The sequence below is a fragment of the Sylvia atricapilla genome, chromosome 14 (genome assembly GCF_009819655.1).
Source record: "Sylvia atricapilla isolate bSylAtr1 chromosome 14, bSylAtr1.pri, whole genome shotgun sequence".
Taxonomy (NCBI): domain Eukaryota; kingdom Metazoa; phylum Chordata; class Aves; order Passeriformes; family Sylviidae; genus Sylvia; species Sylvia atricapilla.
Genome location: NC_089153.1, coordinates 14,066,648 through 14,083,033, shown reverse-complemented (window position 1 = coordinate 14,083,033; position 16,386 = coordinate 14,066,648). Strand labels below are relative to the sequence as shown.

Sequence of the window (16,386 nt, the reverse complement as noted above, 5' to 3'; positions counted from 1 at the left end):
GATGGAAAGAGACCATGTCAACATTGCAATGAGGAAGAAGACAGGCTAGAAAAGACTGAATTAAGCCATATGCCAAAAAAAATATTCACTAGACATAACTACAGTTTGACATTCTTGGCTTCATAATCTCTTAGTGAATTGGTTTTCTTTATCTGGGAGGCTGCCAGTCATACCAGGCTTTTGACATCCACAGACTTGTGTTGAGATGTGGTCAAAACTTTGCAAATTAAGAATTTCCATCATCGTTTGAATTACAGTTTTAGTTGTCCCAGACCCAGACTCATCCCAAACTGCTGTCAGTGATGCACTCACCACTTCCATGACATGGGCACTCCACTTGGACAGCAGCTGCAGCCCCCGTAAAGCCAGATCAAAGAGCTCCCTGTACTCCTCATCTGACTTCTGGCTGTCCAGGCCTGAGCCAGTGACCACCTGGAAGACACCACACCATGTCAGGGCTACAATCAGCAACATGCTGCAGGGGCTTCAGTCAACAGACTTCTCTCCCAAATCCCACTTGAAATGAATTCCTGACCTTATGACCAAACCAGAATTGAGGAAAGCATGTATTATCCCTCAGAAAAAGGGACCTTGGCAAGGCTCTTTTTATACAGGCAGTCAAATTATTCCCTACAAAAAAAAAAAAAAATGAGCCTGACCTGTCACCTCAGAGCAAATAACTGACTGTTTTTATTCCACTTTCCCACTCCTTTTGGATAGTCTAATACTACTGACATCCTTGAGAATCCTTTACTGATTAAAGTTCAAATAAGCTCTTACAAATACCACAAAAGAAGCTCCTGAGAATGCCACGATTTGTTAAACTGACACTGATGAATGAGGATCACACATGTGCAAAAAACAGTCCCAATGGCATCAGAGAGGGCCCTGGCATTCAGGAATGAAAAGAACAGAGATGCCTCCCTGAACTTTCCTCAAAGCCCTGACCGATAGGCCTGTGTAATTGAAAAGCCCCATTTGCAAGTCACTGGTGCTCTGACATTTGCCTGACTATAAACATTTAGTTGCCAAGTATTTTTAGTATTAAAAATACATTAAATTTTAGTATTAAAAAAATTTAAAATTTTTAGTATTTTAAGTTGCCAGCTTATTTTAACAAAGCTGTGGTGGAGAAGCAGAAGCTGTTGCTGTAGATCTCCTGGTGCACACGATTTTGTACCTGCAGGAGCCTTTTGCAACTTGCTTTTTTATTGCATTGCATCAAGAGCGGTTTGTTCCTCCCATGCCCTCCATCCCTCCTCGCTGTACAGCTGTGACAGACAATGCTCCTGGCAGTGTCCTGCCCCAGGGTGCCCACCCCAGGGGCCTGGCTCAGGGTGCAGCTGTGCCCACCTCGCTGTTGCTGTAGCGCGCCAGCTCCGAGATGAAGCGGATGTGGTCGTCTCGGATCTGCACCATCTGCTCACAGATGTTGTACTGGGGACTGATGCTGCTCTGGGTGCACGTCCACCTGGGCAAAAGAGCAACGGGGTCAAGGACAGGACACAGCTTCCACTCAGACACCCCAGGGACAGCTGCTCTCTTGGCTTCAGCGTGCTCCAGGCGTGCCACCCTCATGGCAATGTCAGCCTGTGTGACATCTCTGGTGTGGGGGGTCTTCCAGAGGTGGCCTCAGACAGCGTGGTGGGGACATTTGTCTCACCTTTCAGCCTGAATGTGTCTGCTCCATCCACCCTGAAGGCTGCTCTCCATGTGGGCTCACCTACCCCAAGGGCAGAGATGGCAATTTCCCAGGCCAGCATGGGACAAGCTTTCAGGGAAGGATGAACTTCAAAGACCTGCATTGTTTGCATCCTTTCTGCTAAACCTAAGGATAATCCTCCCCTTAGAGGTCCTCCCTCCAGGTCTGGGTTGTGCTGCCTTCTCCTGCAAAGAAAAACTCTGCAAAGAACTAGTCCTCCCATTGGTTTTGGTTCTGGCTCATGCCATCAGCTCAGTGAACAACCCTGGGTATAAATTATGAGCAGAATATGATTAACCTGAACCAGATTTTCATTTGCATTGAGCCACATGTACCATGTAACAGTGTATTGTCATCCTAAAAAAAGGCAGCACTCCCCTTCCAAAGGCACAGTTGTATGAAGGAATAGGACAAACCAGGTCTATTTAATTTAATATCTCCTTTCTCCCTGTAATGTATTAGCCCCAGATATAGAACCAGAACGGCTCCACCAAAATGTTTTGTGCAACCAAATGTGTATCAGCGAGATTCTCCTGTCTTACTCTGTCATCACCATGTAGAGGTTCAGATTATACTTTTTTTTTCCCCTAAATGATTGTCCATCTTATGATAGTCCTGTTCTCCAATTCAGACTGGCCATACAAAAGAAAGGTGACGAGCCTGCCCCTAATTATGGATATAACATACCTCTACAATTGTTGCCCTTGTTGCCAGTATTTGTGGTGGTAGAAGGTGCTGGAAATGTTGGGCCACGTCCTCCCTTGTGAAATCCATCCTCCCCCAGCCCCCGTTTGGCTCTTACCCGTTTCCACGTGCTCCCCAGTGGACAATGGGCAGGACTGGCCAGGGCTGCCCCAGCCCTCCCTGCCACACACAACCTACTCCACAGTGCAGAGACAAAGCGCCATGCGGGAAAAACACCAATTAATTCCACTTGCACGGAGACAGGGAGGGAGAGAAAGTGACAAAAACAGTATTAGTAAGAAATGGGGATTACATGGAAGCACCTCAGCAGTTAGAGTTGGGAGTCCCATGCAATTTGCTGGGGAGGCAAAGTGAGTGAGGAAGAAACATTGGTTAGTACGGTACGGCACACAGACCTGGTGAGACAGATTTCAAAGACACACATTAAAATTGTGCACAGGTAAAACAGCCCATGAGCTACCTTGCTTTTGAGATGAGAAAATGAGGAATGCTGCCAACACATGTTTTTGTTGAAATGTGCTTTCTGAATGATTTGGGATTAAAAGGTGCAAACCTTCAGAAGTTTTTTTCTCTTTTAAAAAGAGTTTTCAAAAGTATTCTTTAAATTCACATTACAAAGAATCATTTTTTCTCTCTTTTTTTTCTTTCCCCAATTTTAATTGAAAACTTTTTGCTCAGGAGTTTTGCCACGTTGTTTTCAAACCTCTCCTGAGCAATTAATGGGCACTTTTCAACCAGTTTTTGGGAGGACAGGGGAGGAGGGCTGCTCCTGGCAGGCAGAGAAGCCAGACCCTCTGGGCTGGAAGGGGACAAGCAAACAGAAGCCATGACACTGCAGGTTAGTTCCTGTCCTGCTGAAGACACAGCCTGGCCTGGCTGCTCCTCACAGCCACCAGAGAAAGCTGATTTCCACACAATACAGTCCCACAGGTGAAGGCCACTGCCTGGTGAAAGCCTGGCTGCCACCCACCAGCCACGACCGCCAGCCACAGCCCAGACAGGCTTTGCTCATGTGTGGTTGTAAACCTCATTCCAAGGATATCCAAACCTAACCACGATTCTTCTGGCAATCACTGAGTGTGATGCAAAGCTACAAACACAAATGGGAGCTCTCAGGTGCCTGCTGTGACTGAAACAACGTCTGTGGATTCATCTGATGGCAGCAGCAAATTGCCCGTGAGCCCAGGCTGCTCCTGAGCTCTCCACTCCTGCTCTTATCTCACAATATTCAGAATCACAGAATCATTAAGGCTGGAAAAGACCCCTAAGACCATCAAGTCCAACCTTTGACTGATCACCACCTTGCCAACTAAACCAGAGCACTGAGTGCCACATCCAGTCCTTAGTGCCACATCCAGTCCTTAGTGCCACATCCAATCTTCTCCAGTTCATTAACTTCCAGAGTTAATCCTCATTGCTGCTGTCCTTCTTCACAAACCCTGCCTGAGCTAGAGGAGACACCCTGGCTACTGCAGAGATCCACTGCTGTGTTCATGCTCTGGAGGATTTTGTCCTGGGGGGTGCAAACTGTGGATTAAAATCTCCCCAGAGCAGGGACACGCTGCTCACACTCACACAGCTCGCAAGCACTCGGCGCTGCCCCAAATCCATGCACCAGCCACCCTTCCTTCCTTCCTCCTGCCTCGCTGGCAGCCCCCTCCCAGCCCTGCCTGCTCCCAGGGGATGGTGACAGGGAGCTGGCTGCACCCCAGGGCGAGGACATCTCCCCATGCAGGGACACACAGAGCTGGCACAGAGCACTCACACCTCACAGAGACACACACACACACGTGTGCACAGACCTCACACACCCGCGGGGCTGCAGCCCCCACGGCCCTCAGGACACACACAGAAGCCAAGAGACATTATGGCAGGCACTCACTTGGATTTGTTCTCCTCATAGTGAGCACTGGTCTTAATGTATCTGGCCAGTTCTATCTGCATATCGCCGAATAAAGGAACCACCTGCAGCTGCTGGAAAAGAAAACAAAAGATGGTTGAAACATGGCAGAGAGAAGGAGAGTAGGAGAGAGAAAGAGAGAGAGAGAGCCTGGCCCCAGCACAACACAAGGGACTCCAAAGAGAAATGCTGCACCTCTGAAGCTTTGGAAAGTGTCAGGATGTTTGAAGCAAAGTGCAAACCTGGAGCCAGGGTCATTTCACACCTAGGAAATGACTGAGAATGATCCTCCTTTCTGCCCCAGGAAATCACCCCCTGTGAGAGCTCTGGAGCCCTGGGCTCACTGCTACCTGGTTATGCACAGAACAGCTCAGTGCTGTAACCAGCCAGAGGAAAAGCTCCTTTTACAACAAAAAGAGAGAAGTGTGGTCCTGAGCAGGCCTTATTGTCTCCCAGCCTAATCTTCCAAGAGAACAGAGGGATGAAAAGCCAGCATATTGCTATTTTGGACACCCAGGAAGGTGTCAACTTTCCCCAGGGACTCAGCACTGTGGTTGCTTGTGATGTGTCTTAAAACTTCTCCATAAAGAGAAAGACACAGGCAACGTAACATGGCTCTGCTTGCCCTTTACATCTCAGAAAGTTTTGGATGGGAAATAACTTCCACATGCTCTGAAGATATCTCAAGCTCAGACAGGTCCCTCCTTCACTAAATTTCCTTCCACCTGCAAACAAAATCCAACCAAGGGCTACTGACATCTCATCAATAAAATATGAAGCTTCAACTTCACCCAGCTACAAAAGCCTTGCCCCAAAATTCAGGGAAGATGGGGGCAAATTCCCTGTCCTATTACCACACACTTCTCAGGCTGAGTTGTGCACAGGATGTGTAATGCTGTCATCAGGCACTCCCACTGGCACTTCCATAAGAGGTTTTTAATGAAGGGGTAGTTCATTTTCACTACTCAAATTCCCGGGCAATCCACTAGAAATTTAATCAGAAGGCAATAAGCAGATGTAGTGAAGGAGTAGTTGGTCTTTCCTTATTGAGATCTGATAGTTTGGAGAGGTACTTAACTGATTAGGTGAGGCCACAGCAGATGCTGGAGAAGTGCAAATGGAAATCAAGCTGGAAAGGAGAAAGTTACTCCATGCAATGGAAGGTATTTTACCTCATTCTCTGATGGTCCACAGCACTTTGCAATGACCAGCAAATCTGTCTGAATGCACCGAGATGACCAAACTCTACAGGTTACACTGAAGGTTTCATTTAGAGATTTAGTTGAATTAGCAAAGCTGAATCAGGGAAAACCCAGAACAGTCTAAAGAATGACATGATAAATCACCTTTGCAGAGCAGTCTCCCCAGTGACAGGAGGGTTTCTGAACATTTCACCATTGCCCTGTCCATAGGGTTATGGTGTCTGTGGCCCCTGCTCTTGGGGCTGTCACCAGGAAATGGTGCAAACTGGGGGTAAAAAGGTTCCCACTCGCTCAGAGGAGGATGCAGCACATCAACCTCCCATCAAACCTGGGCTCACCCATTCCCTGCCCTGCACACACCCAGCACATCACCCACAAACTGAACCTCAGGGCAATAAGCAGGGAGACATCCTCTATCCAACACCACAACCCATGTCTTCATGCAGGCTCCTCACCCCACCTCTGGGTGAGGTGCCAAGGAGAATCCACTGTGCTGGAAGAGTGAGGGGAAGGAGTTCTCTGTGCCCTCCCACAAATCACCACCTTCTCATTTTCCCTGATCTGGAGCAAGTGTTGGTAACAGAAACTAATCTTTCCATCTATGGAAAGATTAATAAAGGACTCAGGAAAGACTTCTCAAGATCAGTAGGTCTCAAAGAAAACTAATTGCTCCATCTGGGAAATTCTTCTGCTGTCCTCCTGCTCTTTGCCACCAACTCATTTGTCTTTTGCTAGATCCCACCATGCCTCCTACAGCTGCCTGCTGCAAACCCTAAATGCCTCCCAGTCCCAGGCTGTGCCCAGAAGCAGTGGAAAGGAGGCACCACCTTCCCTGAGGTGCTGTGTGGGCTCTCAGCCCTCCTCTCTACCAGCAGGGCTATCCCAAACCTTTCCTGTGCTGAGTGGTCCCAGGGCAGTGCAGCCTGGCCTCCAGCTGTGGATCAGACCATGGCCAGATGTGCTCCAGCAGAGAGAGGTGTGGCTGCTGCCCACCCTGCCACTGGGAACAGCCAGGTTTCATGGTTTCCCCAAAACCCACATCTCAGACAAACAGTTCATCAAACCACTGAGTGACCCTTGAGGATCTCACTGAACACCTCCAAGTCCCAGTTGACACAAACTCCCTCAAAAGCTTTCTCTGTGCTACAGGGAGCACAGTTTATACATGAAATAAAACTGCCAGATCACACACTGGCTCACCAGCTGTGTCCTCTGTCCCTCAGCTTGCAGAAGGAAAGAGAAGCAGAACCATCACCCACAGTGACCTCAGCAAACCAGCTAGGTTTGCTGGCAGTCTGAAACCACAGAGACTGCAAAGCTGCCTCAGGAATGTGCAAGGAGAGAGAAGCCATGTCAGTCAGGTACATTCTTCCCTCATCCATGAAAGAGCCTCTCCATCCTCTGCCCCTTGGCAGGAAGCAGCCAGAGCTGCAGCTCCAGAGCCATGGGAGCAGAGCCAGCCCCAGCATTGCTCCACATCTGCAGGCACTGAGGGCCAGCACTGCTCACCTCACCCCTGCTGCAGCTCTGTGCCAGGGCCTGGTCACAGCAATTCCATTCCCCAGCCTTTGGCCTTGATAGTTTCTCAGCCTTTGGGTTTTTTGGATGTGTAAATGATTCCTGTGGTTTGCTTTTTGCTAGCAGCACGTGCAGTGGGTACAGGCTGCTAATCCATGGCTCTGCAATAAACACCAGCCTCACACAGACAGGTCACTGACCTTGAAGAATTTGTCTATTTTGCTAAGGTTGATTCTCTTCTTGGCATCCAACTTGTAAATGTTGCTGACATTCCCATCCATGAGATACAGGCCAAACCCCATCACCTGGAGAAGATGGAAAGGCGAGATTTTGTCAGCATGAAATCAGCAGCACAAGTCAAAGACAGTTCTCCATCACTCAGCATGAGGAAAGACCATTTCATGTTCCTGTTGCCACCTGATTCTCAGGAGGAAATGTTTAAAATGTGCCTGCATCTGCCAGGATGGACATGGTAGGCAGAGAACACACGATGGATTGCTTCTGTTGTTTGTGCAAAAACACAGGATGCTTCCCTTGGTTATTTGCTCCTCCTCTCTCCACATAGCAACAATCCAAAAGCTTTCTCCACCCAAAGGCAAAAGTTTACTCCTGGAGAAGGATTTAAAATATCCTCCTAGATTGATTTCCTCCCACCCCATTAATTCAGTACAAATCATTACAGAGAGTCAAATTCCCCACATTACCCTTCAGAGAACCTGAGCTGACTCACACCATTATAATGAAGTTTTTATGGTAACAATAGTGACTACAATGATTACCTATAACTGACTGACTGCAAGGACAAATACCAAACAAAGACATACTTTGGCATGTTTATCTTGAGGACTCTTTACAGCCAGAAAAACAAACCTGGGAACATCTGCCTTCTGCAGGGAATTATTGCTGGGAATGGGCATCAAGAAGAAAATTCTGGGTTACAAAGTTGGTGGTTATTTTACAATATCCTCTGCAGTTACACAGGTCAAGCCCACGATTCTGCACTTCCACGCACAACAGAAAAATCCCTTCCAGCCTTGGGGGATGTAGGGCACCCAACAGTGCTCTCACCCACCATGTGCTTGTACCAGGCAGGCAGAGCCCTCACAACAACCTGTGTGAGCTCTGCTCTGTCTCTGCAGAGAAGTGATGCATGTCAGCCCAAAGGGGCAAAAAATCAAGAAATTGAAGAGAGATGTTGTCCTAGGAGTGAATTTCATTTTAGTTAAAGAACAGTGAAAGTGTGCAAGCACCCAGCCCCACAAGCATGGCCCAACTTTACCTTTAAGAGCATGTGCTTCTCACTGGGGGTGAGATACATCTTGTTTTCATAGTAATCCACACAAATGTTGACAATATCAGCCAGCAACTCCTCGTAGCCAGGGATAACCTCCAGCTGTTGGTGCAGACACTGAAACACAACAGAAGCCACATTATCCACATAGGCTGAGGAGCAGCAGAAACCAGGGGGGGAAACATTTGAAGGATTAAGAGTAGAATAAGAGTTTCCTTCAAACCTCATTTGTGTGCTTTACTTAAGTTTACCAGCAGAAGACTGAACTCATGGCACCACCTGGAAAGACAAACCTTCCTCTGCAGGACAACTCTTCTTTAGACTGATCACAACACCCAAATATCAGACAATGAGATATAAATAAGGGTGACTGAGTAAACTATCTGACTCTTGTCTCTGTGTAATATTTTAACTAGTTAGCAGACCCAAAGGAGCCTGTGAAGTCTGGAGGGCCATGGGGGCTGAGCTTCAGTCAGGAATTCTGGCAGAACCTTCACCTCCCAAAGCTTATATCTTTTAGACCTTCATCTTTGTCTTGACATAGAGGCCTTCAAAGCCACCCAGGATGACACATGAAGAGACATTGCTAGAATTACACAGCCTGACCAAAAGACCACCAGAGTCAGTGGCAAAGACCCAACAGCTCCAGCCACAGCCTGGTCTGAAGTGCTGTCAGCCTCAGCAAGATCACTGCTGCTCCCTGCTCATGAAGGGTTCAGTGGCCCAGAGAAAAGAGACGTGCCTGAGTGATGCGGTTGTGGTTTGCCAGGAACATGGACAGGTTCTGGGACTCCTGGATGGACTGGGGGTCTGCCATCTTCCTCAGGAACTGGGCAGCTCTGCAAGGGACAAATCCAGCATCACCAAGGGTCACTCAGCCAGCGTGAGACTGTCACCACCCACCTTCTCCACCTGACATGCAGCAACACTGCAGCCTCAGACCCCCCTGCACCATGGCTCTATTCACCAAGAGGGAACTGAAAAGCAACAGGGCTCAAAGATTTGCCTAAATTCACAAAGAGAGCCTGGGACAGCACAGAATCCCCATCTCCAGCCCTGGAGGACAGCCCAGTCCTCCTGCCCTCAGTGCTGGTCACACCAGGAGCTCCCTTGCAGACCAGGCACAGTCCTGTCCCCACTCCCACCACCTCCTTCCTCCCCTCTCACCTTTTGTAAGCAGAATGATCGTTTTTCACGCTGCACTTCATGTTCTTCAGCTCATCCAGGACAGCGAACATGTTGATGAACTTGCCCAGAGTGAGGAGATAGGCCTCAGACACAAAGTCCTTCCTCCTCTCAGCGTGGCACAGGCGCTTCACCTCGCTGCAGAACCGCTCGATGGCCTTGCGCTGCGGGGCACAGCGTCAGGCACCACCGTGGCAACCCCTCCACCCACCACCCTTAAAAAAAACATCTTCTGGCTGGGGATGGAGGCTCCAAGTTCCTCTCTGCTGTTCCCATGCAATGAAGCATTGTGATAAATCACTGCTGATAAACGTGCTCGGTGCTTGAGGGGAGAAAACACTGCAGCCGCACCTACCCCAAGTGTGGGGGGTTCTGCAAAATCAAGGCTGCATTTTTAAAGTGGGATGCAGAGACCTCACAGGATATAAAACCTAAAGATGATTGTGAAACTCAGCTGCAATCAGTTATAATGCAGGTGGTGATGGGGAGCCCACAGCAGCTCTGTGACTGCCACATGGCAAGGGAAAAACAGCTCTTCACATCAGCCAACATCCCCCAAAAACAGGAGCCTGTGACACCCTTAGCTCCTTAGCTCCATGAACCTGAAGGGCTGAGATGTGCTCTTCCTTAACCTGTGTAGAAGATTTTGGGGGTGAGCAAAGGACACATAGATTTTCCTTCATATAGGTCCTAGGTTTCAGCTCAGGTGGAGGAGACCTCCTGACAGGCAAGGATAGCACAGGATCCTTGCTTAGGATGTTAACACTAAAGTAAATAGATCATTTTTGCCTCTCTCCTTTACCACTTACCTGAAAATACATGAACTTCATAAGCTTGGTGACTTCTGGCTCTAGGACTTCCACTGTTTTCTCATAAATCTCCACTCGGTTTGGCTGTTCATTACATTTCACCTGCATCGCAAAGAAAATCATCCACGTCAGCATCAGCTTCTAAGCCAGCTGTGGGTCACTGTGGCACCATCTTGTCCTTGTTTCACAGGGAGTCCTGTCCCCACCCAAGGACAACAGAGGGACCTGAGAAGGAGCTGGTTCTCAATACAACAGGTGAAAGCAAAAAGGGGATATTTCAGATCTGAAATTCTCTCCATGCATTCTAAAAAGGCACAATCCTGACTCTGGGGGATAAAAGTCTCCTAATGCATTTGTCTGGCCTAGAACACAAGCAATATGCAGTCTGGACTTGCTGTATAATGTGGGATTGTTGTAGCACGAAGTCATCTGAGATTTGTGTTGCAAGACACACAAGGCACCAGGTTACAGCTCTGCTAGAGCCTCACTGGGATTATTCTGGTTCTGTTGAGGATCCATTAAAAATCCTGGGCTTGTCTGTGGCTGACAGTAATGAACTGCAGCCGGACTCCTGGGAAGCTAAATTTAAAGGCTTACTCAGTTGTCATCCATCTCGCTTCCAAAACAGTTACTTGGAGTCATCTTCAAACTTACAGGGAAAACACCAGCTGCCCAGGGCATCCTGCTGTCCTCCTCTGGTTCTGTTTGCAGCTGCTGCTCCCAGAAGGCTGTGATGGGGCTGACAGCTCTGGTGCACATTCAGTAACCCAGCAGCTGATTCTCAGGGCATGGGGGGACACGTCAGCCAGCCTGACATGGGGGATGATGCCAAAGGAGCAGTGGGCAATCTAATGTCCCCTTGGTGTTCCACACTGCACTCAGGCAGTACCACAGAATCACAGAATACTCTGAGCTGGAAGGGACTCACACAGGTCACCAAAGTCCAGCTCCTGGCCTTGCCCAGGACAGCCCTGAGAACCCCACCACGCATCAGTGGCCATGGGGATGCAGTCGGGGTAGGGAGGAGTGGTGCACATTCAGGTGCAGGATCTGTCCCTCACCTGTGAAGCCACAGTCTCTGGAGCTGCACCTGAGCCAGCAGGGAGATCGGGGGGCTGAGCACAGAACCCCCCCAGCCACATCCATGTGCCCCATGGCAAAGCACAGGGCTCACTGCAAGATCAAACCTGATCAATCTGTAACTGAACCCTCTGCTGTGGCATTCTCTGCTCCTCCATCACACACAGCCCTGAGGGGAGCACAGGGGGAAAGGACAGGGACCTCACAAGCTGCTCAGAGAGGCACAAATGTCACAGGGAGGACACTAAACCAGATGATTTCTAGTGTTGTCTTGCCATCAGCTTGGTCACAGCCTTCTGCTGTGGAGAGCCAATAGCAGCACAGCAGCACATATAAAGTACTCAATCAACAATCTCCTCATGGCTGGGTCTCAGCATCATCTGCTTTAATTTGCTTTGCTTTTTCTGTTCTCCTGTCTCCACTCCAAACTAACCCACCCTCAAGACAAAACCAGAGAGGTGCTCTGGGAGTAGCCCTGCCTGGGAAGGGTTTGACTACCTGAGGGATGGCTCGGGAGCAGCTCCTCCATGTGTACAGCATCACGGCGTACTCGTGGCCTTCTTCCAGCATCTCATTCTGAAAGACAGAGGGCTGTGAGTGCCACAGGGCAGGCACTGGGGGCTCAGCAGCACCTTGGGGACAGTGCCAGGGGACTCACCATGCTGGAGTGCACCGTGGCCTGCTCGATGTACCTGGCAATGCCCGTCACAAAGGCGTTCCTGTCCTCAAAGTTTGTGTCAAAATTAGCCTGTGGGCAAAACGGAGAGATGGGGATTAAAACACACAGCTCTCACCTGGTACAGCCTAACATGGAATGTGTTGGCAAAAAGCAGAATTAGCAGGGCTCCTGGGGCATGGGAGGAGCTTATGAGCTATTTGAGAGGCTGCAGCTCTGGGTCTGAAGCGGTCTCATACACAAACACGCTCTGAGATGCTCTGGAATCACACATGGTCATCCTGCAGGGAATATGTGTGGAAATATGACAGTCAAGACTGAGAAATCCTTGTAAAACCAAGCCCAACTTTACTGCAGCCACACCAGAGAGAAAAGCTACAGCACTTATTCTAAGGATTTTAGCTTGGTAACTCAAAGACAGATATGGCCTTATTAACTTCTGTTTGTGCCCTGGCTGCTAGGGGAAGACCACATCCTGTCAGCAGGAAGAGGAAGGGATAAACACAGAGAAAGGGCAGGGAATGAGCTGTCTGGGAAACATAAATATGAAAGTCAGTCCTCATCCAGGTGCTATTATCACTGCTACTGTTGCTCTTGCAAGCACAAACAGATGTTGGGACAAATATTTGTTCTGGACGCTGTGATAGAGTTTTGGGTTGGGACAGGGGAGCAAGAAATTGCAGAGGCAATTGCAGAGGCTCTCTGAAATGCCCTCCACACGCTCCGTGCTTGGTAATTTCCTCTGCCAAGGCTGGCTGATGGTATCAGCTGCAGGGCAGACAGAGGTCCTAAGCACCCAGAGCTGCTCCCTGTGATGACAGCAGCACTGTAGTGACCACACTCACCTCAATAACTGACTTCCTGAGTAGGAAAGCTGGGAGCACAGACCTGTGGCCACAGGGCTACTCCTCTTAGTGCCTCCAGGACAGCACATGAGACCAATGTGACAACAAAAGCTGAGACTGCACGTGCTTCTCTGGCTAGCAGGGGAGAGGGCTACACACACACTGAGTATGACGAGGAAACAGGCTTGGCCAGCATCTCCACATTCAGCTTAGAGGAGGTTTTTGGGCCCAGCTGTGTGGGCCATGAGCCCACATGAGCCATGAGCCCCACACACTCATGGCCCTGAAAGGAGGCTGTGCCATAAGGCTGCACCCTGAGCCCCTCCTGAGACACAAGCCAGCAACGGCTAAAAATTTATTGAAAGAAGAGATAAGCAAATAATTACATCAAGATTTTTCAGGGAGAGCTGAAATTTGAACAGCCCAGAATGACCTTTGGGTCTGATAACCCACAGAGATACCAAGGCTCTGGCATAAGCTTGGGGTCTGACCTGCTGAAAGTGATCCTGCAATTCCAGAGCCCCGTGTACGAGGCACAACAATCACAGTGCTGGTGTATTTATACACTGCCAGGGGTGAGCCAGCAGCTCAGGAGTGGCAGGATGGAGAAAGGAACCCCCTATTATATTTAACCCTGGGTGTGTGCTATAGGGCAGGGTGTGGTGGCCAAGCAGCCAAGGCATCCCACTGTGGAAGCAAAAGCAGGAGCCGTGCCCTGGGCACCTGCCAAGCTCTGCTTGGTCACTGCAGCTGCAGCTAAATCTGAGTTGTTCAGGGCAGAGAAGTGGTTCTAGCAGCTGCCCTCCCTTGCATGCCAGCAGCTCCAGCTGTGCTGGAGGCACAGGCCAGCCAAAGTCAGGCAGGACTTTGAGCCTGCCCCGCTCAGTTCGATGCACGCACGGTCATGAAAGGGGAAGCACAGAAATATGTGCACAAATAAACACGGCTGAGAACTTTCTGTTGTTATCACAAATCTTATCTCCTGCTTCCTACCCATTCAGGCACTCTGGTCCTCATTTTCGCTCGGCCTTAAAAGTCCCTTTCACCAATCTCTGGTGCCTCCCTTTTAGAGTCCTTGGGAACAGATCTGTGGCTAGATCTGTCCTGAAGGCTTCCTTCAACACACTGAGCCCTGGATGTTTTTGGCTGGTTCTCACAGCACTGGAACAACCCTTCCAGCCCCGTGGCTCGGGGAGCTGAAGTACCTGGTACATGATGGAGGAGGGAGGAGGTTCGATGCATGGCTGCTGGTCTGGCAGGGGCAGCTCCTCCAGCAAGTCCACGTTGGACAAGGCATCCTCGAGTGTGACATGAGTCGTCATGGCTGCGGATGTTCAGTGCCCTGCTAAATTAAAAGCAAAAGAGAGGGTGGTAGACAGACAAGACAACAAGCCAGCAGGCAGGAGACTGAGTGGGAAAGGACAAAACCAGAGCTGCAACTGGCTGGCATTGCAGGGGACAAAATCCCAATCTATCTGTTTTCCCTTTTCTTGTGCATTAAACGTACATGCATCTCATTAAACCTCTGTGTCATCTCTCTCCTTCAACAATCTCCTTCTGCGATTCAACAGCAGAGCAGGAATGCAGAACAAGAGAAACACAGCTACCCACACAGGCACTTCTCTCTAAACTCTATGCAAAACTCTCTCAGACAGAGCAGCTGGGTGCTGCAGTGCAGCTTTAGCAGCCCGGGGTGAAAGCGTGTGCTCCGAAATGCAAAGTGGTGCTATCAAGAATATCTCCTGAAGCAGCTTGATTAGAGAAGTACGACGGATGCTGACACTCACATGCTCTTCTTCTCACACACATGAACAGCCCTGGAAACTGTAAACAACCAACTGCATTAATTCCCAGAGGTGAACTGGAAAGGCTCGAGTGCTGCGCAGGCAAAGCTGTGGCACTGCAAGCAGCAAAAAAAAAAAAAATTTGCTGTTAAATTTCCCTGCTTTTACCACTGACGTGGCATCCCCTGCCCAGTCCCAGCCTGCCCTGGAGCTGCCAACAGCGCCAGCTGCAAAAATGAAAATAAATACACCAAATAAAATCAAAGGGAAACGCTACTGAAAGTTGGCTGGTGCTTACCCCAGGCAGGCGCCCAGTGGGAACCAGAGAACAAACCCGTGTGTCCCCGGCTCCCCTGCTCTCACCTCCTCGAGCTCAGGCACGAGGGGACAGTGCTGTCACCCAGGCTGAGCCCTTGTGTAATCACAGCCACAGGGCTTCCCCAGTTAATGCCTAATCCTGTGCAATAGCTGCTGCTGACCTAGAGCCTGTGTCTCCCAGAAAAACACCCTGCTGCACTTAGACATTAGCAGAGAGAGAATTCTTTAAATATTGACACCTCGTTCAATTAACAAATCAACCCCCTCCAGTGCTTCTTGCCTCTCTCAGAGCCTGTCTAGTTTGAAATGTGAGCCTTTGAGTTTCGTTGCTCTGATGTGCAGGACAGTAGAGCTCCCTAAATCAAAGTTCCCATTGAGATACTCACACATTTCAGTAAAACACCCTGCAAGCCAGCTAAGCTCTTTGCCTGCCTCATTACAGAGCATGTTCTCAAATCCTTTAATCATCTCTTTGGCTTTTCTCTAAGCTTTTGCAACTTTTTTTTTTTTTTTTTTTTTTTTGCCAGATGGGGTAGCAAGCAGGACACAGGGACTATGGCAGTGTCTGCACAAGCACCAAATATAACAGCAGAACATCCCTCGAGTACAACCACAGCAGCTCCTTTGGTCACAACAGCATCTCCCACTGCTTCCAAGAAAATAAGTTTGCTTTTTATTTCCAGCACTGGGAGCAGGAAGAATAATGGCTTTGGGACATCCATGGATAGACAAACACACCCAGCAAGGGCCACAGCTAAGGGGGAGGCACAGTGTGCAGTCCTGGGGTGGCTTCATGTTGGGTCAGAAAGAGTCTGTAGTTGTGCCTCATCACTGTAGGCTGCAGGAATATGTATGAGCCTGGCAAAACTCATTCCTGCTCCACAAATGCCTCCCCAAGGCACCAGGCAGCTGAGAAACAGGTTTGGTCGTACCTTCAGCTAAAACATCACTAAATAAGTGCCAGGAAAAACCTCAAAATCTCAAGCAGTTTTTTCCCTCCACACTCAAATTTCTGCTTTCTTTTTTACCTCTGTCTGGTAAAATGGTTTCCTGTTACAAATTGTAGCAACTGTCAAACCCAGACATTACATTTGTGCAGCTTCCTCTCTCCCTGCAGGCTCCCAGGGCTGTTCTGCAGGGCAGGCTCAGCCTGCCCACCCCACAGACGGACACAGAACTGCCCACCACCATCCTCCAGCACCTCAGGACTCACCACTGGGATCCCAGAACAACACTCCTGGCTACTCACTCATGCCTCATTACATACTTCAGGCTCCAGAAGGCAAAACTTTCCATTTCATAGCTTTGAGGGCTGTGGTTGTTTATTTGGGCTCATTCCCCATTTTTCTCCAATTCTAAGGCCATTTGTGC

At 49.2% G+C, this 16,386-nt stretch overlaps 1 protein-coding gene across 2 annotated transcripts in view; it reads right to left on the bottom strand.

Moving 5' to 3' along the window:
* Positions 1-14,296, bottom strand: part of CYFIP2 (cytoplasmic FMR1 interacting protein 2) — a 43,537-nt gene extending 29,241 nt beyond the window's left edge. The window contains exons 1-11 of one of the 2 annotated variants that reach the window (XM_066329244.1): positions 14,119-14,296; positions 12,051-12,140; positions 11,891-11,968; positions 10,313-10,414; positions 9,486-9,667; positions 9,061-9,157; positions 8,307-8,435; positions 7,228-7,332; positions 4,290-4,381; positions 1,354-1,471; positions 313-432 (exon numbers count right to left, since the gene is read on the bottom strand). In XM_066329244.1, coding sequence (XP_066185341.1) covers positions 313-432; positions 1,354-1,471; positions 4,290-4,381; positions 7,228-7,332; positions 8,307-8,435; positions 9,061-9,157; positions 9,486-9,667; positions 10,313-10,414; positions 11,891-11,968; positions 12,051-12,140; positions 14,119-14,235 — 1,230 coding nt within the window. In that variant the 5' untranslated portion in view covers positions 14,236-14,296. The remainder of the gene's footprint in view (positions 1-312; positions 433-1,353; positions 1,472-4,289; positions 4,382-7,227; positions 7,333-8,306; positions 8,436-9,060; positions 9,158-9,485; positions 9,668-10,312; positions 10,415-11,890; positions 11,969-12,050; positions 12,141-14,118) is intronic. The other variant, XM_066329245.1, reaches the window with a different exon arrangement.
* Positions 14,297-16,386: the final 2,090 nt, after the last annotated feature.